The sequence below is a fragment of the Nematolebias whitei genome, chromosome 5 (genome assembly GCF_014905685.2).
Source record: "Nematolebias whitei isolate Nwh7 chromosome 5, NemWhi1, whole genome shotgun sequence".
Taxonomy (NCBI): Eukaryota; Metazoa; Chordata; class Actinopteri; order Cyprinodontiformes; family Rivulidae; genus Nematolebias; species Nematolebias whitei.
The window spans coordinates 13,214,939-13,242,637 of NC_056502.1; the positions used below are offsets into that span (position 1 = coordinate 13,214,939).

The window sequence follows — 27,699 nt, forward strand, 5'->3', positions numbered from 1 at the left end:
TGTCCATTTAGAATACTCACCTTTCCAACAGAGAAATTACTACGAACAGGATATGAACCTGAACTGACTGGTCAGCAGAAGCCCAAAGAAGCAGAGGTAAATATAATATATATATAAAACTTTGGTATTATATTAAACTAATTTACAGTTAAGTCAGTCAGTTAGGGATAACAAGAACTGACATAAACAAAACAATCCTGTATGGAATTTTACTGCAAGAAAAATAAAACACTGCAACAGCATCTCAAGAAAGAAGATCAATTCTTTCAGTTTAGAGTTTTTCAGTTTGTTGTGTTTAGCTTTCTAATTGTATTTAGAAGAGAGTCAACACAGTTAGGATCCACAAAGCGAGCTGTATTGACTGCCAAACTGGCATAATGGAAAAGACAACGCAAGTTATTAAGTGTGATTTAGAGAGGATCCCTAAAGGAAAGTGGCCGTGTTGATGCGGATGCCTCCACACAGAGGCATACAGTGCGGCCACCACGATCTGATTACAGCCTGCCTCAGACTCTATGAATCAGCCATTCATGCCTGGGCTCAAGAATGTTCTGTGCTGCTTTGTGTCTGAGCCTCAGCTACCCAACAGAAACTCTGTTAAGTGACTGAGCTCTGTGTGGGTGAGTGCCTTTAATCTTAAAAGCATCTAAATTATCATCTCGTTCTGAAACACGGCTTCTTTTTGTGGGTGTGTTCATTTTGTCTGTCAGATTAGCGTTGGTGCATAAAGATGCACAGATAAGCGAGAGGAATTGTGAACTCAAAGAGGATCCATTTCAGAGCTCCACTTCCTCTTTTTTTGTCTTTCAAACACAGAGCAATCTTCTAGGCTGCCCCCTCCCACCCCCAGAGTACTGTCTTCAACTCTCAGTTAGGCATGGCACTGCCTACTTCAGTCTGACATTCATTAACTTTCTCTTTTTCACTCCTTGGCTGAGCTGGTCCTTCTTTTAAATTTAATCTAGCTGTATTTAAGCACCGATGCCACCAGCGTCAGTGTTATTCTGAGCTGCCACAGCAACAGAGTCCTCCCCATCAGCAGTTTTAGCCCCTCTCCCCACAACTGGCTCTGCGTCCTCATAGGAGCCAACAAAAGGGGAACAAGTTTCCCCAGAAGGAGCCGATACGCCCCCATCGGTCCGTTCCAGTTTGCGGTGTTTGCGCGGCTCTGGGGGGGTGTCCTTCTGGGTGAAGACGGTGCGAATTCGCTCCACGCAGACGTTGGCGGCCTCCTTCGTCTCCCTGGAGAGCTGCGATAGACTGAGGAAGCCGTGGGGGAGGTCGTCCACTACGCACAGAGTGACAGGCTGGTCTACGCTCCTCAAACGCTTGGCAAACATCACCGAGTCGTCCAGCATGGGGTCTAATGCACAAGCCTGAGACGGGTAGAGGAGGAGAGGTGAAGAAGGAGATATTGAATGGTGAAAAGCAAATTTAAACTTCCACCAGACATGTCAAGAATCTTAATTAAGGGACGAAGAAAAGGAACCCAAGCTTCTCGGTCTCTTTTGTCACGGCTTTCTTTTCAGTTTTGCCGACTCACTAAAGCCACTTGGAAATCAGCACCAGTTTTCTGATAGACATAAAACCCTTAAAAGAAAAACAATGTTTCAACCTCACCTACCACTCAAATTTTTGAAAATCCCTCAAGACTCTTTCTGAGTCAGCTTCGTTTTCTTTCTCCAACTCCTATGATTTGCTACGTGGGGAGAGTGCATGAAACAACCAAAGTAATTCTCCAGCTTCTGACCATTTCTGCAAGTTTTTTCTTCTAAGCCAACAAGAGGTTTACACAGAATTTAAAATATGTGTTGAGATAATTTTTGTCACTATCTTTGCAATGCTTTACGTTTCCAACAGCTTTATCATGGTAAAAAATGTACCGTATTTTTCGGTCGATAAGTTGTGTTTTTTGCATAATTTGCATGCCCTGCAACTTATACACCAAACTGACTTGGGTTTTTCCCTCACATTTATTCACCAGTTTTTGGCCGAGATATGACCGTTTTCATTCATTGTGACACTGAAAATATTGAACACTACCATTTTTAGCCACTAGATGGTACTTGAGTAGTATGGCATGCTGTTGTGTCATGTAATAGATAAACATGGCTATTAATGACACAATTGGCTTGCCATAAATGCCACCTTCGTCCACTGTCAAATCAGCTTCGTTTCGCTGCGCCGCCCTGGCGAAATGAAGCCGATTTGACCATTGAAGTGCATTTATTAAGTAAAAGTTCAACCGAGACGCACCTCGAGCAAACAAATAATTGTTTTTAAGTGTTAATCTTGTTAAATTCTTGTTAAAAAGTCCTCCAGTGCATGCTCCCACAGCTGCCACTTGGCAGCCAATCGATTTTTGGCACAACACTAGCCCACATTTCCAGGTTGTCAGCGGTGATGCATAATAGATGCAACTTATACAACAAAGCGACGTATTTATGCTTTTTCCACTTTATTGGACATTTTTGGACTGATACTACTTATAAGGAAGGCGGTGCGACATGTATGGTGGAAAATACAGTAAATGTAAACTAATCACCACTTCAAATTATTTGACGTCAGAGGTTCAATGAACTATTTTAATATTCTAAAGGAAGTTAGATTTATAAAAATAAATATGAGTTAATACATCAAACTTATAGCTTACCACTATGTGCACAGGAGGCAGCCCTTTGAGCATTGTGTCAGGAGCCAGCAGAGGTGAGCAGAAAGGATCCTTGACCACTGGAGAGCTCTGCATCCTCATCTCAGCCAGCTGCTCAGATCGCAGAGGCTCAAAGCCCAGGGGAAACTCCCTGGGGTGCTCCAGCTCTGATCCATCCTCTCTAGCAGGGGGTGGAATGGCCACAGAAGACAAGTCGTAGGACGTGGAGGTATCATTTTCCCCAGAGAGGAAGAAACTCACATTTTCTGTCTATAAAAGAGGGACAAAACACGTTTTGGTTATACAGAACTGAGAGGTGAAAAGAGAAGGTAAAAGCTTTAATATTTTAATAGCAAACTTGTTTATATATGCATAGACAGCACTAAAACTGAAAATCTAAAATCATTGGCAGTGTCAGAGTCTTAGCCCAGCAATCCCAATTTCGAGAAGGAAAAGCATATTAAATGTCTTACGTCACTACTTGCTATTTGTTTCCAAAAGCCTGGCGCTAATCCAATCTGTCTGTGATAAAAAAAAAAAGCTAAAATAATCTGTGGCTAAAAAGTTTTGGATTTTCTGTAAGCATTTTACAGTTTAATCTCTTTGGGAGAGATGGTGAAATAACTTCAGATGAGTTCATCAAAGTCCAAAAAGTGCAGCTTTTTACAGGGTTGAGTCAAAATATTTCCACGCTGCAAAACTGTTCAAACCTGAAAATTCGATAACTGTTTGGAAGACTCTGTTGATGCAAGCTGTGTGAAACCAGAGAAACTGATCAGAGGCTGGTGGAAAATGTCTCTCCACATGTTCCTCTATCAGGGAAAACTCCCACACCAACCGCTCTTGGAAGTTTCATGGAGTTAACATTGTCCAGATATGAGAGCAAGCTAATATGAATGTAAACAAGTCAGATCGTGACATACTGCTTCCTCCAAGATCAGCGGTGGGCTTTGGGGGATGGCGTTGTTGTGGGCTCCCAAGTCCTGGCATGTCTTGCTCTTCACAGATAATTTCCTGCTGGGAGACTCCGACGGCTCGTTTGGCACAGGAGGGTCAGCGTGAGGGGAAGTGATAGATGCAGCTGAAACACTTTGCCTCACTAGGAACCAAAAGGGAGGAGAAAATAAATTAAACGCACAAAGTATTCAACATGCTGCAATTCAAAGGAGGCCGTCTACAATTCACCTGGGATAAATGGAAGTTGGAGGTCGTTTCACAAATAAAGTAACACTAAGTGACTCGCAATCAATTTCACTTACTCTACTGCTTAGGCTTCTCATATGTCCACTGGTTGACAGCCAACAGTTAAAAGCCCAAAATGCAAATTGGGATACATCAAGAAGAAGAGAAGTAGGTGGAAGAAATTCACAAAGAGCTGTCACCATCAACGTCCCACCCTGAGCTGTCAAAACGCCACCGTGTCGTCACGGCTCGTCTCCTTACGAAGCACTGCAGATCTACCATCTTTTTAATTAAGAACCACTGCAGCACCACGATGGCCTTTTAATGATATACACCCACCTCAGGTGCTCTGATTAGGTTGGGCTTGAAGCTCTGAGAGTGTCACTGAACTTGGATGACACCAATAAAATTAGAATACCTTTTCAGGTCTACTGTGACTACAATTAACAACTACTGTCGAGGCTTTGCTGCTCCAACAAGGACAGCTCATGTGAGCTGCGGGCTACCGGAGTATTATGCAACAGAGTGTGTTAAAGCAATAATTGGTTAGTTGAAAGCTGCAAAACGAGGATCCACATCGGTGACCTCCTTCATATGGGCTGTAAAACTTTGGCAGATTGATGATGATGATGGGTATATAACGCAGAAACAAATGTAGTAAAACACTGAAACGTGTGGTAAAGCACACGCAAACAGAATTTTCTCATAGCAGACTGGCTCAGAAACACACAATTTAAACTTAATATCAATCCACAAGTCACCAATGAACTCAACCATTGGCACTAGGTTTCACTTCAAACTTATTCTCACTAAAAATGTATTTCTACCTAAAACAGATGAACACACAAGCATTTCTCAGATGCTTTTTTTGGGAAACTTTAAATGTAATAGCTGCCAACAATCATACTTTCAAACCACCCATACCTTTTACCTTCCTACCGTATTAAATATATATTCACACAATCACACACACCAGTTGTTGGTGTATCAGAAGCTCCTGGTGGTGCCTCTGCAGCTGTGCTGGAGGACGCTGAAGCTCTGTTGGGATCCAGCAGAGATTGGATCCAGTTGGAGGCTCCCTGCCGGAAATCTCGCAGCAGCAGTGCTGTATCTCTCTTCACCAGGCTCAGCGTGCTCACTTTTTCTACCTGCTTTTCAGTCTGCGGCTCATTACCTGCCGAGAGGGACGTGAAGAAAAAATAGATAATAAAAAGAGGGGAAAAAAGGTTGTCTTCGATGGGCTTTGAGGAGTAACAACAAAGGAGATGGCAAAGCAATGAACAGAAACAGTCCAATAATGAAATTAAAAAATTCTAGCAGTATGGTGCTGCCACTAAAATACTTCTAATACAAATAATACATAGATAATGGACAAAATTTCTGACAGTGTTCAGGATCAGTTGCCACATTTTGCAGTGTTCAATGGACATCTACATATGTGCATACGATACGTCAACAAACTATTATACAGCGATGCTACATTCTATAGCAATGGCCCAGACAAGGAATGACCTTATATAACCTTTGACCTTGATTTGTGGTCATGACCTTGGAGCTGGAGTGATGAAAATATTACGCAATACACCATATACAGATGGTACAAATTTGTATTAAGTTTCATTAAATTAACTCGAGTGAATAAGAAGTTTTGGTTTGGACAAGCAAAGACCTCGCTTTTAATTTGACCTTGATTTGTGATCGTGACCTTGGAGCTGGAGTGAAGAAAGTATGCATGTGTGTATGAAATTTTGTTAAATTATCTTGAGCACTTGCACAGGACAAGAGAAAGTTTATGTACATGTATATGGAAGGCAGAATATACCATAATACATCCACCTCTCGGTGGGCATAATAAAAAAAAAAAATTTATATATATATATATATATATATACAATTTTTTTTTTTTTTTTCCTCCAGCTTTTCCCAACTCCTAATGACAGTATAAGAATGTTGTTAATTTCAACTGAGTTCTGAGTTGTTGTTTAAAAATAGCTACAGATACAATAGCTAACATGCTGTCTAACAGATGAATACATTTTTTAGCAAACCACTTGTTTTGATAAGATTCATTAACAAAAATGGTGTACAATATAATGGCGGTTTGTTGTATTTTATAAAGACAAGATACTTCTGTGAGCTATAAAACACTGTGAAAGAGATTGTGGATTGGAACAATTAAGATACAAGAGCAGATGATAGGTTTTATGGTTTTATAATTAATGCTGCTTTTGTAAAACAGAAACAAGTATCTCATTTAGATAAAAAAAAAAAAGAAATGACTTGGATAACTTAATTAGGCAGTGAAAAATCTTTTTTAATTTGTTGGAAAAATAAATAAAAAAAACCCGAAAATCCTTATTCTATTGTGAAAAGACTAAATTGCAATTTAATAACTGTTTTTACTACAAAGACATTTGGCATCACTGTTAGTTTTCATCCTGAACATTATGTTTAGATAATGCAAGACCTGCATGGTTAAAAGACCAGGGAAAAAAAATAAAATAAAATAAAATAAATTAAGAATCAACTCTCAACAAGAAACTTGGAACAACACATCTTCAACCAATCCACACAGTCTTACCTGCATAGGCACTGAGACACCTGGAAAGCACGCTGAGAGGCAGCAGGGGATCCATAAGCGTAAGCAGACGGGAGGGCGATGCGTAGGCCGTCAGTAAGGTAGCTGGATAGGCTGCCACAATGCCATCTGGCATCCGCACACCAAAGGCAGCAGCACGCATTGATGTTGTCACAGATAAGTTTCCCCCTGCGCTGTCACCAGCCAAACACACTTTCTCTCCAGTCCACCCTGAAGACAACATTAAATAATAAGAAGTGAGGGTAAACAAACAAAACACAACATTGAAGGTTCAGTTTTATTCTCCAAACTCACGAGATGCAGGTAAAGCTTGGATTTTTTCTTGACGCCTGATGATGTGTAACAACTATTAACAGATGTCTTACTGATTTCCTTTTAGTTTAGATATAAACTTTTATACTGCTAACACACTGCACTATAATCATAATCTATGTGACGAAGTGCTTGGTTTTCAGGTGCATGCCAAATTGACACGTCTTCCATTTTTTTTGTCTGAATAGATTTTACTCATTATTCTATTTTACTGAATAGAACAGCAAGAAAAATAAAAGTAAGCAAGTGATCAGTTAGTTCGCAGCACATCCAAACAATTATCAGGCAACGCTGAGGATTTGGAGAAGCACTTTAACGTGAAACAGTTGGGACACCTCGTAACTTTGTCTATAATTTTTGAACTTTACATTGTTGTTTGTTTATTCATAAAATAGAACCATTTAGTCATAAATTACCCTCTGCAGCCTTTACGACAACCATTTGTTCCTCGTTACTCATGTTTTATAACAAGGTAATATTAAAATCATGTTGGTTTTTCAGAGTTAGACTTTTAGAAGTTCAGAGGCATCGCAATTATTGCAAATATTAGCTTTGTGCATTTCATCGTTTTAGCCCGATCTGACACCATCAGTCCGTCTTTCCAACTTCATGACTTTGTCTAGTTGTCGAGGCACCTTAAAACCTACTGACAGAAGTAGGATGCAGCAGAACACCACTGTAAAATCTACACAAAAACATTTTTCTGTGTGGGATGTTTGTTTATTTGGACAAAATTTAGAAAAATAAAAGTCGTTTTTGTTTTGTTTTAGCTTGTGAAGAATTTCAAACCTAGTGAAACACAAACGAAAAAAGATGTCAGAAACATTTTCTAATTTTCAAAGTTATATGCTTTTATCATTTCCATATGGTTCACATCTGAGGGAGAGTTGCAGCAAACGGCATTCAGTTCTATTCAGTTATTAATATGTAATAAAATTAAACTAACATATTAAAACTACAATTTATACAGCACAGACTAAATAATAACAGCAATTTTATCCAATTTAATATGCTTCATTATTAATTTTGCATAAAATGAGCAGATTTGAGGAAAAAAAAGTGCTATTCAAACTCTAACGAATTATATACAAATATACTGAAAAAACTGCATTGTAAAATGTGTGCGATGCACGTACCTAGCAAGTGATGATTTCTTAGAGCCCAGCAGTAGGCGTAGAAACACTCCTCCAGTGCTCTAGGGAAGGGGGCTTCAGGGGCCAACGAGTAGTCCACTGATAGGATAGGGACTCCAAGGTCCTGGGACCAACTCTTCAGATATGGCTGCATTAAAACACAGAGGGACAATCTCATAAATGATAAATATATATCATTAGTTGTTGATTTTCTTTTGCTTGCTCCTTCTGCAAGGTTTGCCAAGGCAAGCAAACTCGGATGACAGATTAGATCATTATTTTTACGCTGGAAGCCCTTACGGACACCACCTGGGCTCAAACCCACAGCATCAGGATAGTGAGACCATAGAACTGACCACTGTTCTACTGCAGCCATGAAAAAATACATTAGTAAATGTTTTAAAGGCAGATGGGGGTGAACATTCAGACAAGGTTAAAATGAACATTATGCATCCCTCTGATGTCATCTGTCTGTTTTTTGACTTACTGACAAGACAAAAGAATGAGAACTGCCCTCATTGTCACCTCAATTTCCTCTCTTTTTGATACTGTAATAAAAGCTGCCTCATGTTCTACTCTGCAGTCAAATTGACAGCGCAAAATTGACAATATAGTGTGGTCTCACAAGAACAGTCTATAAAAATACTACTAGAATACAAAGTGATTTTTTTTTTCCTTTTTATTCTTGTTATACAAACATTAAGTACCTACAGCTGCAGTGACCTTAAAATATGAGAAAAACATTGAAAGCTTTGGTATTTTTTCTAAAAGTATTGCCCCTTTCTTTCTCTGTTCTGCTCTTTAATGGGGTTTTTTACTTGCTGTGTCAGTGCTTGTGGTCAAAGTGACAATGCCAGGGAAAGAAAGGTGCATGCTTGTTACCAACAAGCAATTCAGCAAAAGCAGAAAAGAAAACAGGAACTAACTTTGATGTCTTTAAGCCCTACTCGTCACAGTAAACCTTGGATCAAGGCAACAGCAAAGTGTGTAAACACGGCTTTGGTTAGAGTGTGAATCAGTAAAGGTATTCCCGAGGTGTGGATGAGTGTGTAATGCTGAGTGAGAACAACACCTCTTGCTTGGCAGTCTACAAAGAGTGTCAACATGGAGCTGAGTCAAAGGGCAGGACTGTCAGTCAAGACAGCTAATCATGTGCCTGAAAAAAGAAGCTAACCACTCAGAAATGGTCCAGTGGGCAGAGAGGTGATGTGTGTTTTAGCTGAGGTGGGATAGAGGCAGTTTAATTTTACATGACTCTAAATTTACACTTCTTCGAATCCCAAAGAGGGAATTAATGAGAGATTCCACTCACATTCAGACGGGCAAAGCTGTTAATCTGCAGTTCTTTAAATCTACTATCCAACACTTGAGGCTCAGCCCAAGCTGCTAAACTCATAGATGTTATTACATCCATTTTTGATCACAGCTTTGCTGTGAAATGAGAGCACTATAGCTTCCTGCAGCTGAGATCAAACTCTAGTTTGCTAAGGAGAAAAAGAGACGGGATCATGGGAAGGATACAAGAAATAACATTTCTAACAGAGAAACCTGGGACTTTTTTATTCTCTGTTACAGGTCCTCTTATTAGGAATTCACACAGAAGAAGGCTGCAGAAAAAACATGCGAGGCAGCAAGTGAGTGGTGCCAAACTGTGAAAAATAAACACTAAAAAAATGATGTGGACTGCTGGCAAGACTGTGAGGCAACCTAAAATAAAGGAGAGGCAAAAATGATGATATACCGTTAGTGTTTGGGGTAGTTTATCTCCACGAGGCTGTACAATTCTCTTAATTCAACTTGACAGCCTCCCTCACCCCATGATTGCTCCCTCTCATCCTCACGTGACCATGCAGCTGCAGATCAAGGATGGCCATGTCCTCAGCAATTTCACAGAGCCTTGTCTTGAAAGAGCGGCAAGTCGCCAAAACTTGCAAACAGCCACAAATGCCCAGGAACAGGGACAAGGAGCAGTAAAAAATATTAAATCTCTCTTATTACAATCAACCAAGTTTGCTCATCCTCCTTAAAGTTCATACACTGTCACATTAGCTCGTCATAGTCATGTATAAAGTAAATCTAAAAAGAGCAACTAGGATGAAGTAAATGACAGGATGCAGCAATATAGCTGAGAGTCAAGGGCCAGCTTATCATGCACCTTGCCAATAAAAAAAGCATGGAGAGTGGTCATAGTGTCTATTAACTTTTCAAGGGATAATTACATAAATAATTAACTTAACAGCTTATTACGTGTCACACTACAGAGGAGAAAAGACAAATGGGTAACCTATGGGCCCCTCTGCTGTCAGCTTGTGTCTGTCTCTTTAATTATCTGGGACTCAGTTACAATTAGACGGAGTAAACATTGAAGGAATGCAAAGGTGAATAAAGCTGGATGACTGCGTAGGTAAAACCGACTCAAATCTAAACAGCAGCAAAGCCAGGTGTGGAATAATATTCTTATGCAAAGCTGCCACATGGCATTCATCATTTTACCGTCTGTGTCATTATAATTATTACAATTACATCCATATTATCACTTCATAATGCACAATAAAGCATTAGATAATACAAATATTTTTCCAGTTTAGTCTTTTTTAATGGGTGATTAAAGCGCTGAATAATTGTTTTTGCTTTTCTAACAGTAGCAAGAGAACACGTCTGGGAAAGAGCCTAGAAATACAACCTAGAGAGAAAAATCATTTCACCTCATGGGACTTGGAGGTCTGAGCCACAAAGCCTCCACCGTGGAAGTGGATCAGGAGGCAGGGAGAAGAAGGAAGGCGTTTGGTCTTCAGTCCCAGCGATAGAGAAATGGCACCCCCCTCAGAGCGGCAGAGAGATAGCAGAGTTTCACTGTCCTGGGGGGTGAAGAGAGAGACAAGCAACATTTATCGTTAAGAAATAAAATTTTCATGGTCATTGATCAGGTTTGCCTCACACAAAATAAAAACTGTATTAATACTGTACGCACTGCAAACACAACCTCATTTAAATAAAACTTTTGTTGCTAGTGTGAGAAACAGGGCTTCACTACAAGGATAATTACTGTACTTTCCACCATATAAGTCGCATCAGTCCAAATATGTCTAATAAAGTAGAAAAAAGCATAAATAAGTTGCTTTGCCTTATAAGTCACACCTATTATGCGTCACTGCTGATGCGTCACGTTTGTTACACGTCACCACTGACAACCTGGAAACGTGGGCCGATGTTGCGCCAAAAATCAATTGGCTGCCAAATGGCGGCCGCAGCAGCATGCACGGGAGGACTTTAACAAGAATTTAATAAGATTAACACTTAAAAACAATTATTTGTTTGCTCAACATTATAGCAAAGGTGTGTCTCAGTTTAACTTTTCATTAATAAATGCACTTTAATGGGTCGAATAAGCTGCATTTCGCCTGGGTGTCGTGGCAAAATGAAGCTCCAGGAGTTCTGGAGCGAGACGAAGGTGGCTTTGTTATGGCAAGCCAAGTGTCTCATTAATAGGTAAAAGTGGCTGTTAATGAGACACTTGGCTTGCCATATTACTTGAGGGCCCTCTAGCAGCTGAAAATGGTAGCTTTCAATGTTTTCCATGGCAGAATGAATGAAACTGTCAGATCTCAGCTGAAAATTGTCTTATAAGTATTGGGAAAAAATGTAAATTAGTCGCTTTGGACTACAAGTCGCAGGACTTGCTAATTTATGCTAAAAGATGCGACTTATAGTCTGAAAAATATGGTATATAGTTGCTCTGCAGCAGATCCCTGCCGCACTTTAATTCACAGAACAAAAATTGAGGATTTTTGCTGGTGAATGGAGGGAGGGGGTCCCCTGAATGATGAAACCAGAGTTGAGAAGAAAAAAAAAATAGTCCAACAAAATAAAATAGTCACGCCTATAAGCAGAAAACTTCTAAGATTAAAAGTTAATATTCAGCTACACTAGTTTGTTAAAAGACAGACATATTATTTAAATCATAAAAAAATAAAGATACAAAAAATGTCTGACTAAGTGGTATAACAACAACCTAAGAAAAGAAACTAAAATTAAGCAACTATACGAACAGCTTAAAAAGACACTTTCATAAAAAGCTGGTAATTAAAGTTTAGCATAAAGTTGGTTTGTGAAGTTTTTCTTTTTTTACCTGCCCTTCACGCAAATCATAGGAGATGAGTCTCATCTGAACAGGAGCAGGGCCGGTGTGGGCTGATGGTGGAGCTATGGTCACAGACGCTCTGTGGTTGGATGCCTGTGGAAGGTCAAAGGGCACGGCGGGGACTGAAAGAGCTCGGTTCACCTTGACCTGAGTGGATGTCATACTAGCGAGACTCTGCAAGAAAAGAGAACCTGGGTGAATAACCCATGAACCGAAGTGGACAAACTGAATTCCTCTCTCAACACTTATGGCCTATGGGTCAAAATGCATAAAAATAAGAGACTTTTACTTGTCAAAAATACTATAAACACAATACAGATTTAAAATAAGAAGGGTAGAACAATAATCTTTATATATCCATGCCCACAGATAACAATGAAACCTTAAATACCATGGCACTTCTTTATCTTCATATTTGTGTTTACTCACTGACAGGACTTCGGTCTCTGTGATGTTCCAGAAGCTCTTCCAGAAATGGACGTCCAGGTTTTGGGTGATGCGTTCAAATTCTGCCCCTCTCAACTCGGGGTCGATGGCATACTTCCCAGAGGTGAAGAAAGAGCTGGCTGCCACACCTGGGAAAGGGAATAGGGTGGATTTTAATGAAGAAGGTGTATAATATGGAGGTTGCACAAGGGTCAGAAGAATGGAAAAAAATGTATATTGAAAAAAGCAAAGTGCAGATTAGAGATAAAAGGAAACATGCAATGGTTTGTTTGAAGGGTGAAATCTTGATGAAAGTTAACAGTCAAAAACAAAAGCTGGAAAAAAGGCAGCTACAAAATCAAAAAGTATGGATGGTTTAAAAAGGGAATTAAGAAAAAGTAAGTGGATATCAAAAAGGAAAGCAAAACACTAAAAGAAAGCAAGAAACTGACACAGCAAACAAAAATGTATAAGTTCAAAAAGTCTGTTACCCTGAGGGGAGTCAGCTGGTTTCAGTATTTATATTTACTTGCTACAAGAATAATACTTAATATATTGTGCTACTGTTAATTAAGACGAGACGCACTAGATTGTACAACGGATCTTTTCTGCTTTAAAAGTGCTGTTAACTGCTCATTCTATGACAAAGCTGGAATTAAGAAAGTAAATTTTTTGATTACCTAAATCTATGACATCTTTAATTTTCAAATTAAAATAGAGCTACATCGAAAACAACTTACAATGCAAACCAGGAGGTTTGGTAAATTTCTGTAATTAAAATGCCTTTCCACAATGAAGAAGCAGAGGTTCTGACACACTCACCATAAGGTGCAATACCTCCTGTGTCCACTGTGGCGCAGCACAGAGCACAAGACAGAATCAGAGTGGGAGAAATGTTGTTGTTTTTCTTCGTAAAATATTTGTGTGCATCACAACTGTGTAAACTGTGTACATGATAGTGCATCTCTTTCTTTCTACCAACTCTAGAGTTAACTGTGTGTGCATGTTCAAAACATTCTGAAATATGCAAGAAACAGCGGCCAGCCCTGGAGATGGCAAAGGATGAAAGAGCATCTACTATTCAAAACACACAACATCAAAAAGGTACATAGTGAGGGGCCAAAGAGGATTGTAGAAAAGATGTGAGGATGAAGGAGTGTGGTCCATGAATGAGAATGATGTGACTGGATGATGAGAAGGTGCCACTGAAGATGAGATGATGCTGACCTATTCCTGACTGATGGCGCTTGTAGTTTTCTCCAAAGGCCACAAGGCCGATAGCAATCGTCTGAAGAGATGGTCGAATAGCTGGAGTGAACTGGAGGGAGCAGAAACGAATTCTAAAGCTTAATCTGTGGTTTTTACAAGAACAAGAAATGCACTTACAAGTATGATGATGCAATTGTTCAAATGGAAATAGATGGGTCTTGTTCTGAATAGTTTTATACATTTCAGCCCATTCACTTCTCTTTTGGCCTCTGTGTGCTGATAGCTCAGCATCTTTCATTAACGTTAATTGAAATGAACAAAAATAACTAAAACTAAACTGAAATAACTATTAAAAACTAAAGCCTAACCCTCCCATCTACATTACCATTGAGAAAAAAAAAACAGTATTTTAAAACAACATATTTAAGAGTAAATCCTTTGTTCTCACGGTTCTTTACAGAACTTCAACCTTTTTTGTTGACAATTAAGTTTTCACACCCCAAAGAAACCGAATGTCACCCTCTCATTCGTCAACATTTCCCATTTTTATTCTATTGCAGTAAACCTCATCTCACCTGAAAGCCCAGACAACGGCCATAGAAGCATCCTTTATGCATTGATGCATATTCACGGACAAAAGTCTCACTGAGTCCACTTTCATCCTGGAAAAACAGGTTGCCATGGCTGTTGTCATGTAGCATGCGCTGGGCCAGATAAAGCAGGGCACGCAGCTGGCACAGAGCGTTGCAGTACGCTTCCATTTCGCCCGCGTTATGGGCTACTCTGAAGAAGATGCTGCGACGGTTAGCTGTGATGTAGCGCCCCTTGTGGATGATATGGAGAAGGCAGCAACGTACGACCTAGAAAAAAATACAGTACGTCAAAACTTTGAGGATTATTTGAAAAAAAAAATTATCACCGCTATTTGAAAACAGGCAACCATCTTTAAAATGCTCATTTCAAATATCTCATTTTACTAAAAAGAATACTTTATGAAACTGAATTAAATAAACATACATTAATTACTCAATTATTTTACCAGGAAATACAAGGACAACTTGCACAAAATGTTTATTCCTGGTATGGTTAAAAAGAAACTGATGCATCCATTCAAAGTTGGAATAAAGCAACTCGTAATTCTGTGCCCTCAACAAACAGACATGACCAATGGGTGTGCTCAAGTTTTAATTAAGATTAGTGTAATAAGCTTGCAAGAATATTATGATGCGTGACAGCAAGTTAAAATGAGAACATTACAAAGAAAGTAAACTTGCTGCTTCACCAGGGTGTTCCAAAACTGTGCGAGTTGTACTGCAGGGCCTAAAAAGATTATAAATGTGGAAAAGAAGGAGCTTGAAAAAAAGAGCAGTATTCATTTGCTGGCAGACACATCGGTGATCTGCACCAACTGAAGGTCATGATGTTTCATCGATAACTGTCCAAGATTAAAAAAAAACAGCTGATACAGTAGTGGTGAAGAATGCTGCGGAGGGAGGATTTATCTTACCCAATTTGCAACATAAAATCAATCTTTGCAACAAACACACTGCCCTTGAAACAAAGCAATACCAAGTCAAAGAGTGCTGGAGAGTAGTTTCTCACCAGGAGATAGAATATTGTTCAGAGTGCAATGTGTTGTTTTAAGGCTGTTTGCTCTCAGAGTTGCAGCAAGGCCGAAAAGAGAAACACTAACGATTTGACTCAAACAGACAAAAGGACTTTTCACAGCTTACCTTGACCAGTGAGCGGTAGCCATTAGCAGGGATGTGTGGGTCAAAGTCAAAATGATGGTAAACAGCAGCAAAGCCTGAAATAACCGGCTCCAGACTGCGAGCGTGCTCCTGGATCAGTTTCATGGCCTCTACCAGCCGTCGGGCTGCATCACCATGCGACCCCTTGGCTCCACCCGAGAAGAAAGCAGCATTTTCTTCACACACGCTGTACAAGGCTGCAAACACCCCCTGTGTGTCCATCACTGTGAGATGTAAATCAAAATATGAAAGGCAGAGAATGAGTAAAGAGAGCATTACAGTATTTGACTATATTGTTATTATGAGTACACAATGATACAAAAAAACAATGTTCAACTAAATGCCCAAGTATTCTTAGGTCATCATATTAACATCTTCATAAAATTCAAAAGTAGAGCCTCATTGGCTTTGGTCATTAAAAAATCTTGGGCCATTAGCAGATGAACATTTAGGAAACAACTGTGCCCCATAGGAGATCAGTGGATATATCCAACAAAATGTTGTTAGGCCTGTTAACTAAGCCCCTCTAGTCTGTTGAACAGGAGCTCACAGACTGAAGTGTGTTAAGCAAGCCTTGAAATTAAAAGATGTAAACCCAAGCTAAGTAGCCAAAATCCCCCTGAAGATCCAGGCCGGCATGCGTGGAACAGGAGAAGACAGAGGCCCTCTGCCAGCGTGATGCTGCTGGGAACAAACAGATTATTGAGAAACTGAGGAAAAACATAAAAATACCCTCACATAACAGTCCCAGAGGGAGGTATGCAGCTGACAACACACAGCTGGTATGTTTATCAGGCATGCTCATATCTCTATTCAAATCTAGGATAAAGATCCAGCACTTTGGCCCTGTTGGATTATGCTTTTCTGTTAAGTCACCTGATATTTCAGTGTCCAAACATCTCTGGGAACCGACTGATGCTTGGTGTCAAGTGTGACTGGCATGCTGAGAGATAAAAGGTAAGAGAAGATAGAACAACAAACCCAAAAACTAAAAACAAGAGATCTAAAAGTACCTGTATGTCTCAAAGAAAGTGAGAACTTCTTAAAATAAATAAATAAGTAAACAAATAAAGACTGGATAATTTCATGAACTGGATGATGTTGAGCAATAACCTTAAGTGACTCATGCACATGTAGTTTCAATTCAAAACGGAACGGTAAATTTCCCTAGACAGATGTTGAAAGAGACATCCTGGCCTGCATTGCCTGAAAATTTTAGAAACTGAAACAATACTTTCCGAGACAACCGTTGTCTTGAGGGTCAAAGAAATAACTGAACCATTTCAGCACAATTATTATCCTTTGCTATGCCATTCAGGATGAGTAATAGAAGAGACCGTTTCAGTTTGCTGGGAGAAATCATTTCCCACCTGACATCTGTAGACATTTATCAGCCAGACAAGTTCCTATAAGCAAGACACACTGCATGAAAAATGTCTAACTACTACTCATTTGTCCTTTCTACTGGCTAGCACCTGCCTCTTACAACTCTTTCCCCCCACAACACAGAATATTTTGCACATCCCACACAATAGTATGGTTTGAGAGAACACATTTTACTGTAAATACAAACCGGATTCCAAAAAAGTTGGGACAAAAAACAAATTGTGAATAAAAACTGAATGCAATGATGTGGAGATGGCAAATGTCAATATTTTATTCGTAATATAACATAGATGACAGATCAAAAGTTTAATCTGAGTAAATGTAACATTTTAAAGGAAAAATATGTTGATTCAAAATTTCACAGTGTCAACAAATCCCAAAAAAGTTGGGACAAGTAGCAATAAGTGGCTGGAAAAAAGAATTTGAGCATATAACGAACAGCTGGAAGGCCAATTAACACTAATTAGGTCAATTGACAACATGAATGGGTATAAAAGAGCTTCTCAGAGTGTCAGTGTCTCTCAGAAGCCAAGATGATAAGAAGATCACCAATTCCACCATTGTTGCGCAGAAAGATAGTGCAGCAATACCAGAATGGTGTTACCAGCGTAAAATAGCAAAGACTTTTAAGTTATCATCATCAACCGTGCATAACATCATCAAAAGATTCAGAGAATCTGGAACCTTTGCTGTGCGTAAGGATCAAGGCCGTAAAACTCTACTGGATGCTCGTGATCTCCGGGCCCTTAAACGTCACTGCACCTCAAACAGGAATGCCACTGTTAAGGAAATAACAGAATGGGCTCAGGAATACTTCCAGAAAGCATTGTCAGTGAACACAATCCACCGTGCCATCCGCCGTTGCCAGCTGAAACTCTACAGTGCAAAGAGGAAGCCATTTCTAAGCAAGCTCCACAAGCTCAGACGTTTGCACTGGGCCAGGGGTCATTTAAAATGGTGTGGCAAAATGGAAGACTGTTCTGTGGTCAGATGAGTCACGATTTCAAGTTCTTTATGGAACACTGGGACGTCATGTCATCTGGACCAGAGAGGACAAGGATAGCCCAAGTTGTTATCAACGCTCCATTCAGAAGCCTGCATCACTGATGGTATGGGGTTGCATAAGCGCTTGTGGCATGGGCAGCTTGCATGTCTGGAAAGGCACCATTAATGCAGAGAATTATATTCAGGTTCTAGAACAACATATGCTCCCATCTAGACGTCATCTCTTTCAGGGAAGACCCTGCATTTTTCAACACGATAATGCCAGACCACATTCTGCAGCAATCACAGGAGAAGGATCTATGAAATTATCTTAAACAAAATACAGGTTCGGGGAAAATGGTCGGAGCAATGAATAAAAAAAAACTCACAGGCTGTTTCTGCTAGAATAATAATGTGTAATTTTTATTACACCGTCACAGATACAGCAAAGCACAAGTACATTCAGTACAAATCAGATATGGGGTATGTTTACATGGACATAAGTAACCGGATCAAATGTCCGGTCGGAATAAAAGTGTGTCATGTAAACACACCGTTTGGGTTATTTTTTGTGTATTCAGCGCGATCCGATATAATTTGTGATCAGAACGAAACGGGTGGTTTACGCAGATCCGTAACCCGATCGGTGCGCATGTAAACGCTTGATCTGTTCATTTTTATCTGATCGTGAAAAACTGACCTGACTGCGCATGTGCGACTTTGCCATTTCCGCCTGGCTAACGCTAATAATATTAGCATGTCAGGGAAGCAAAACTGGTCGGTGAGCGACACAACATTTCTACTAGAAACTTTGAAAGAGCTCAAAATGATCTGTATTACCTGTAGCTCAGTCAGGGAGTGCAGTAACGTCTCCATCATCATTAAAACCTATCGCAGGTCCATTTTGGGTGCTCAGGTTTGTTTACGTTCACCCCGGAAGTAGAACTTCTTCGGTGTTTTTTTTTAAAGGAGAATTTACCACTCTGCGCATGTCAGTACTGCTGTTCAGAACAAAGCCCGCTGCATGTAAACGCTCGTCATGAACAGATTGTGCCCATGTAAACAACACAATTGAATTATTCAAACAGAACACATTTCAATCCAGTCAAAGAATTCTGTGCATGTAAACATAGCTATTGATGTAAAAAGCCCCTCACCGTGACACCAGACCGGGAAGCCGTTTCAGTCCGAGTAAAAAGGTAGCATCAATTCAGGCTGGGCATCGGATCAGGATCCACAGCAGACTTCAACTCTTGTTCTGAGCGTTACACTTTTATACTCCCCCTCTGGCTGGGTGATGTTCGAGCAGAGCAAAACATGTTTACCCGTTATCAAGGCAGTTGTACAGCAGAGCGATGGCTCATAAAAACATGTCTTTCAAACCCAAGGCCGTTGCGTACGAGCCCGATGGATGAAAGTCAGAGTTTCTTTATTGTCATTCGCACCTCATGTGGTACATGTGGTGGAGCGAAATTATGTACACGGGGTCCCAGTTACATCCAACAATAAAATGTCTAAGAAAAACAGTAATAACATCTAAGATATGAACTAAGAAAAACATCAACTAAATATACACTAAGCACTCATAACATAAAACATTGAACATCAGCACAAACATGAACATGAGTATGTGAGCAGATGTGCACGCATGAACACATCAACATTGAAACAGATCAGCAGCAACATGAAACAGATCAGCAGCAACATGATATGGTTTTTCACAGTGATTATTCTAGTTAGATATTCATGAGTCTAACAGCCTCAGGGTAGAAGCTGTTCCTCAGTCTAGTGGTTCTACACTTAATGCTCCTTAACCTCCTTCCTGAGGGGAGTGGGGCAAAAAGTGTGTGTGCTGGGTGGGTGGGGTCCTTCATGATGCAGGTGGCCCTCTTCCTGCATCTAGAGGTGTAGATGTCTGTGATGGTGGGGAGACTGATTCCAACAGATTTCTGTGCAGCCTTCACCACTCTCTGCAAAGCTTTTCTTTCTGCAGCTGTGCAGCTGTACAGCCAGAAAGACATGTTTACAGAAAACTCCGGGTCGTCGTAACCGCCAGACGGGCCAAGTCTTTCAGTAAGAACCTCCCGGAGGCTCATCGTTACATTCCTATGAAGCACATCACCTCCTACAGCACAAGGCCTGGTTTGCACAGATAAGCTGCATATAAAATGAGTATAAAATAAGTATAAATTGACATAAAATCATCAAAATAATCATTCTTATATCAGAGAAGGATCTGGGTACTGAAATGTCCAGCCTGCAGTCCAGATCTTTCACCTATAGAGAACATTTGGCGCATCATAAAGAGGAAGGTGCGACAAAGAAGGCCCAAGACGATTGAACAGTTAGAGGCCTGTATTAGACATGAATGGGAGAGCATTCCTATTTCTAAATTTGAGAAACTGGTCTCCTCTGTCCCCAGACGTCTGAGTGTTGTAAGAAGAAGGGGGGATGCCACACAGTGGTAAAAATGGACTTGTCCCAACTTTTTTGGGATTTGTTGATGCCATGAAATTTGGAAACAACAGATTTTTCCCTTAAAATTTCACATTCTCTCAGTTTAAACTTTTGATCTGTGATTTGTGTTCTATTCTGAATAAAATATTAGATGTTGGCACCTCCACATCATTGCATTCGGTTTTTATTCACAATTTGTTTAGTGTCCCAACTTTTTTGGAATCCGGTTTGTACGTAAAGTTGAATGAAATTATCATACCATGCCAATCATTTAATTTAATTACATAATTCAAGTTTATAAAGTACCAACTAGATCAAAGATTTGATCTGTAGTGCAAATGAGAAAAATATTTCTCTCTAGATCTCAGTTTAATGAATATGGTTCTGTAAGTGGACTAGATTCTCCACAAAAACAGACCCATGGGAGACCTCTGCAGGAGTCAAGAATACAGAACCTGGTTCAGGACAAAGATAAAAAGATGCATCATGTTTTTTTTTTTTGTTTGTTTGTTTTTTTTCCTTTCAAGGATTTATTCACTGGAAATTTAAATCCACAGTGAGTCCATGAAAAAGAACAGAGAACTAAATTATCAGGCGTACATTAGATCAGTCTAGATAATATCTTCGCATCTATTTACAATAAAGAAAATATTCTGATTTAACGTCTCATGATTTTACAAGAAACTCTGTATTGAACAGGTCTCACCTGTACATTAGTCCTTGAGGCTAAATGTGATTTATTTGTATAAATAAAGCTTGAATGAACTGAGGATTTTTTTAGTTGGCTATTCCACTTATTAAAACTAAACAAACCCATCAAACTAATGAAACTAATGGGAAATAAAATATTTTTTTATTCATTCTTTGATGTTCGTCATTGAAAGTTACAGAGTAAGGATGCCATTAAAAACGCCATATACTGTAGCTCCAAGAGGACAGAAACAAAAAGGAACAAATTCAGCTAATGTTAAACAACTCAGAGTACTATACCTGAATAAAATGTAATATTTACATTGTGACAATTGGCAACATTATGTCAAGAGAATACATGTAAAACTAGTAGTGGGATCCACAAATGCGTTGCTCTATTTATAAAAGTCTGTAATCCTGTGATGTACACGGTTTTTAATTTGTATTTAAAAAAAAACAACAACACACAAATGCAAACTTGAGAATTGTTTATATAAATCCTGGATGCTGTAACTTTGTAAACTCTGTTCTTAGTTGTAGTACTTGTATGTACACAAGTTTGTAAATGATTTGACTTATTCAAGAATTTACACATTTCTAGCTATGCACAACTATTGTACACCTTTTCACCTGTTTTTATAGCATCCTTACCCCATAGGAAGTAATCTTCAATAGTTTTGTCCAGACATTTTGAATTCATCTGATTGTAAATGGCAGCAAATAAAGTTATCCTACACAATGTGTCTGTATTTAAGAAACAAGTGGACTTTGCAATATGGAAATAAAGTGACAAAACCTTTTTACATAGTTCGAAAGATAGCAATGACACAACTTGAATGAACTACATTCAGGCTGCTATCTACTCATTATGCAAACATGTCATATAAGTTTATCACAAGGTAAATGACAAAATCCTATATCACTTAAAACAATAAGCATGCATGATTCTAGGACTTCTGTTTGCCTTCAGGATAACAGCCAGAAGATTATGTGTAGATATTAATGTTCAAACTCTGACAACGGGCAAAGCTTTATAAACACACAACACATCAGCAAACCCAGTAAAACACCAGCATTTTCTCAGCAGTGCTGCTTTTGTGGACACAGTGACTGGTCCAGTCAATGAGTCACCCAAATGATGCACTGTTGAAATGAAACAAGTTTGGGCACAGAGCCAAAATATAAATTACAAAGTTTAATTAAAGCAGGGGTGCACATCTCTGATCTGAGTGAGGTCTGATGCTGACATTGTAAGCTGGGGATGAACTTTTCAAACTCAGATTAGCATAAGCAGCTCAGAAACTTGCTTAATAACAATGAAGTTGGCAGGTATTACACCCACGTCTGAACTCCAGTGAGCACATCACATGCAAATATTATGCAAATGAGCACAGTTAAGTGAACCAGTATCACCTCGTTTTGAAGGAATAGGAAAACTTCAAAACGTACCATAGCTGAATACAGTCTTTACACTTTTAGACTTAAAATTAATGCTTCAAAACAAAATAAGGTGCATTGCACTCAAGTCATTACTCTTTAGCTACAATGAAGAAAAACATTTACCAGTACTCACCTTCTGACCTCATCACCATAGCCTCATAAGCAAATGTTCATCTCCATCTAACTGAACAACAGGTTTTAACATTGCCCTTCTATGTTTTACTAACCCAAGTGTCTCCTGTAAACCCAGTGCTGAAACTATTAGGTTGTAGCTGGTCTCTCCACATTAAAACTGCATGAGAGCGGACATTAATAAGTCATGTTCAACAGCAACATTACAGATAATGACTCCTCTGGGGATAAAGGACAGTGTGAATTGATTGTTGGCACACAACTAACTGTAGCTGACAGAGTACAGTTAATGGGTTTGAATGAACACAAACTGAACAGCTAAAAGGATAAAAAAAAAAAAAATTAAAGATATATTTTTTACCGGCATCCGAGTTCAATGTTCTGTCCATGTCAGTTTCCCCTCTTCCATGAGTGCGATGAAAGCGTGGAGAAAAAGGAAATTAAAGTGAAAAGAAAGTTGTTTATTTTTGTTGCCTGTTGCTTCTTTATCACACTGCCTTTTCAGCTTTTAGTCTCCTCTATGTAAGCTTGTCAAAACCAAATCTACTTGAAAGCAATGTGATATCCTTCTCTACTAATCTGTTAGTCCCTCCCATGCCTTATTTAAAAACAGAGTAGAAACAACCCCAACCACTTTCTCCTATTGGCTATTCAGCTTGCAACCTTTGACTCATATGGCAAAAACCAGCCAGCACTGTCAAAGATACAGCCACCAAAAGATAAAATTTTAAATGTTAACGTTTAAAAAAAAAATCTATTGTATTTTTTTAAAGGTCAGTCTTAAGCAAACACACCAATGAAATCAATCCATTTGGTGTTTCTTTACACAAACGTGATTACCGTAATATTGGTACTATAGCACAAATCATGCTTTTTAAGTTTTTAGTCTCTCTGGCCAAATGTCAAAAACTAAAAATAATAAACAGCAACATTTAAGCCTGTCATGATAACAAATTTTGCTGGGCCATTAATTGTCTTTGAAATTATTGCGATAAACGATAATATTGTTTGAAATTTGACAATAATTAGTATTTATTGTCACATTTTAGAAGAAATACTTAATTTGTTTTGCATGTAGTACCTTTTTTGACCACCGGATGGTAGTGTAAGACTGAACTGAAGGATGGATAGTGAGGGAGCGAGCAGCATATCTTAAGAAAAATGGGAGGGAGGCCCATTGATGTGACGTGGGCTGTCTCCGGTTCTCAAAATGGCGGACGCTCAGTGTGGTTTGAGCTCTTTAGCATAGCATTTTTCACGCAAAGCTTTTAATAAAAATATTTTAAAAAATCAGTAAACAAGTTCCCAGCTTCTTTTTGTAGAGGAAAAACAACTTTTTACACAAAGGCACGAGTTTCAACGTGAATTTTGGAGCTTCGATAAGACGGAGGTCCCCCCCCGCCTTGAGGTCGGCCTGTTAGCTTAGCTCGTAGCTTAGCTTCTCAGCTTAGCTGCTTTTAACGATCCAAAAACACGATTTTGGACGGTTAAAAGAGATTTTAAAGAGAAAGAAAAGGGTCAGTGAAGAGCACCAGAGTTGAGCTTTTGTCATCCTGTGTCTTCAGTAGAAAGAGAGAGACACGAAGAAACGATAAAGCCAATAAATTAAAATGAGGTAGATAATTTTAATTTATCATGCGATTGATTTATTGTTTATTGTGACAGGCCTAGGCAACAACAAAAACAAACAAAAAGAATTTAAATAAATACCATGAAAATTTCGATGAAATACTGCTTCATTATCAAAACATAATTAATAATTTCTTCATTAGCATTTGTCATATTTTTGAGTAACTACTTACATCCATCCATCTTTGTAATAGATGATATTGTCTGTGTTGTTTTGGTGGAGCCTCTCTCAGACGTTCAGTTTTGAAGATTATATTACTAGCCTTTGACCAAACACCCCCGCCCCAATTTTAGCAGCAAGTTTCAACTCTTGAGAAATACTGACACACACAGTGCATGCTCAGCACGTGAATCTTTACAAAAACAGTTGGTGAAAGTACCATTAGAAGATCTTTTTTCTTGGAAAAAACAAACTGAGTTGACTTCTGTTGGCTGATAAAACAGATGACCGTCCTATCACTCCATGAAGAAATGAAGAACTTTTCATCCACAGACAAGGAGGTACACAAACAACATTATGTCATCAATGAAAAATCTGTTGTTCCCACTATTACAATTGTCCCAAAAGAATATTGTTTCACAATTCATCCCCTTTATGATGAATGAGCGGCTGTGGCTGAGTGGTTAGAGCAGTCGTCCTCTAATGCAAGAGCTGGGGGTTCAAATCCACCAGCAGTCACATGCTGAAGTGTCCCTGGGCAAGACACTGAACTCCTCATTGCCTCCGATGTGTGTCCCATCGATGTATGAATGTGATAAAGCACTGATTAGTCTCTTTAGAATGATTTGTTCAATTAGCTTTGTAGAGATCTAATATAGTGCTGTATGAATGGGTAAATGAGGCACAGATTGTATTGTAAAGTGCTTTGAGTATCTGGTAGAAAGGTGCTATACAAGTACAGCCTATTTACCATAATTTTACTTCACAAAAATGCCAAATACAAAAAAATAATAATAAAATTAAATTAAAAAAATTAAAAACATTGCTATAACAAAAATGATAGCTCCATTTTATTCAGCACCTATTTTTCCTGTAATGTGCATGTTGTGAAATGAAATTCTTTCAATGATCTCATCAATTAGATATTTGTTTTTGCCTAAAACAAATGTCTCAGACAAGGTCCGATACCTACACCAGAAACTTTCCTAATTCCTTCTGATTTTTAAATGCTCTATGACAAAGTTCTGGTAAATACTGTGCAGTAGATGCTATTTGTACATAGCTTATAAATCCAACACTAACACACATTATACACTATACAAGTATTATTTTATTCTCAAGTGCTTAGACTTTAGACCATATTTGATCCCTTCAGCCTTAAAGTAAAACTTTAACATGATGGCACAAAGAGCTTTTTGTATGAGGAAAAACAAAGAAATAAACTACTTTTTACATTCATGGATGTCTCTGCAGTGTCTTAGACAGAGGAGCTTCACTCACATTCACAAGGTAAAATGCAACAACAGGAAACCAGTAACAATGAGCCTGCACACCCCCCACCCCCACAAGAAAGTAAGGTCTCTCAGTTCAGTGCTTTAATGCATTGACGCAAAAAAAAAAAAAAAAAACTAGCTCTGATAATCAGATAAGTTAAAAAGTATGTGTTGCATAACATGAAAGATTATGTCAAAAAATTATCTCATCTTATTATCCCAAAACTTCAAAAGCACAATAGTAACAAAGTAGTTAAAACATTTCATCAGAGCATAGAAAGACAAATGAGCAGAAAGAAGATTTGAGTTTTTATTTTAAACCGTGATGTCTTAGACGTGGTTAGATATTTTTTTAGCCAAACATGTTAATGCAAGTGTCCTGATGCTGCTCAATAATCCAGGGAGATAAATCTAACAAGGTTGAGTCAGGTCCTCTGGACAGATACTTCTTTGTTGAAACATTTCATCATTTATCCATAAGACTTCAACCACTATCCATAAGACCAGTCTTATAAGAAGCATCTTCTCAAACGCAAACCCACCCTCACAAACCAGTACGTTCGGTTTGATAGGAGTCATCAGGACTCTGTACAACAGAGTGGACAGCGTCCCCACCAACATAGGAGCCAGGGAGAATGAGAAATCTCACACATGACAGGTCCTGGAGCAATGTGGATGTCCTAACTGGGATTTCCTGAAAGTAGAGAAGAAACTCAAAACAGGACTCCAGCCAACCATCAGGTGAAAAGGAGGAACCCAGATCAGTGGTCATTCCAGATGTTGGAGGAGTTTCAGTGAAACTGAGATGTTTATTTTCTAATGAACATGATGTCCCAGTGGCTTTCAAACCCCAAAATACATTATGGCAACCCCCCCAACACAAACAGAGTGTGTATGCTGTTCAGTGTCAGGAGGGTCTGTGATCAGTTATATATCGGGAAACAAAGCAGCCACTGGTCAAAAGGATGGCTTAGCACCGAACAGCAACATCATCAGGCCAGGACTCTGCTCCAGGCCAGCAGTCACTCGTTCAGGTATGAAGATGTGCACATCCTTGATGCAGAGGAATGCTGGTTTGAGGGAGGGGTAAAGGAATCTATCTTTGTGAGAGAACTGTCCATCGTTAAACAGGGGTGGATGCCTCTGTGCTCAACTGTCCCCCTCTTACAATGCCGTTATTGCTAGTATCACTCAGTGAATAGAAAGTGGCCATCTGGGTACTAACAATCTATTGTTAGGTCCTCCGTTTGCATGTGAACAACTAGTTTTGGCTGTCACCAGCAAACTGGTTGATCCACTATGAGGATGTGCTATTTTTCAAACCGTTTGTCGCAGCTCTTCAGACTGAAGAAGTATTTTTCAACACAGAAGAATCCGTCCAGAGGACCCGACTCAACCTTGTTAGATGTTAATGTAAGAGTTGGGACAAATGACCAATTTTTCTTACAGAAGATCCAGTGCCTGCTGGCAGCTTGCCACCAGAGGTTGGTCATTTGTCACTCTGTCTCCTGTGACGTCACCACATATGTTTAAAAATATTTACGCACAGACAGTATGGGAAACCCTGATCACATCTCACACTCGTTGCTTAATCACATCTATCTATTTCCCTCTCCTCTTTAGTTATGGCTGTAGTACCTGGTCAGGTGGGTGCTGTCAAGGTCAGCGGTTGAGACTAGAGGCAGAAGACGTGAAAATGTTTGTAAAAAGTACATGCGCGGCACTTATGACGACACTAGTTCAAGTTCTTAGCTATTATGATCTCAGCTGGATGCCGGGGGTTAGAGACGTAGCCTGGGAGGTTTTTTTTCTACCAACATTTTTTTTTTTCATAGCTTACACAAATATTATGCTAAAACAATATGTTTCATGTGATATAATAACGACTACACCTAAAACAGCCGCTATAAAACCAGCCGTGGTATGAGCTAACCAAGCTGCTAACACAAGCTTGTAACAAGCTAGCAGAAGGAGGTAACGACGTCTGCATGATGCAGTTTTTAAATGGGACAAGCGCGAGGGAGCTATGTCAACACCGAACAGAAAAACTCACCAACAGGACCCTCTTTCAATTTAGATGAGCGTTTTCCATTCACACCTCTCTCCAATTTGCTGCTGCCTCCACCCTTCTTGCTTGACGCCAT

At 39.2% G+C, this 27,699-nt stretch overlaps 1 protein-coding gene across 1 annotated transcript; it reads right to left on the reverse strand.

Moving 5' to 3' along the window:
* Positions 1 to 933: 933 nt before the first annotated feature.
* lipeb (lipase, hormone-sensitive b) lies at positions 934 to 27,699 on the reverse strand. Its single transcript, XM_037676859.1, has 16 exons — positions 27,609 to 27,699; positions 27,194 to 27,230; positions 22,854 to 22,894; positions 15,386 to 15,627; positions 14,228 to 14,512; positions 13,671 to 13,761; positions 13,266 to 13,292; positions 12,447 to 12,592; positions 12,006 to 12,191; positions 10,582 to 10,734; positions 7,880 to 8,024; positions 6,414 to 6,641; positions 4,800 to 5,006; positions 3,574 to 3,749; positions 2,654 to 2,920; positions 934 to 1,376 (listed from the first exon to the last, which is right to left on the reverse strand). Exons 1-16 carry the CDS (start codon positions 27,697 to 27,699, stop codon positions 972 to 974), a joined length of 2,727 nt encoding a protein of 908 aa, XP_037532787.1. The 3' UTR covers positions 934 to 971.

Coding starts and splice junctions, on each gene's coding strand:
- lipeb (XM_037676859.1), bottom strand. CDS start 27,699: ATGGCGTCAAGCAAGAAGGGTGGAGGCAGCAGCAAATTGGAGAGAGGT. Junction 8,025..10,581: donor AGACCTCCAAGTCCCATGAG/GTGAAATGATTT, acceptor GTTTTAATGCAG/CCATATCTGAAGAGTTGGTC. Junction 1,377..2,653: donor TGCCTCCTGTGCACATAGTG/GTAAGCTATAAG, acceptor TACCCGTCTCAG/GCTTGTGCATTAGACCCCAT.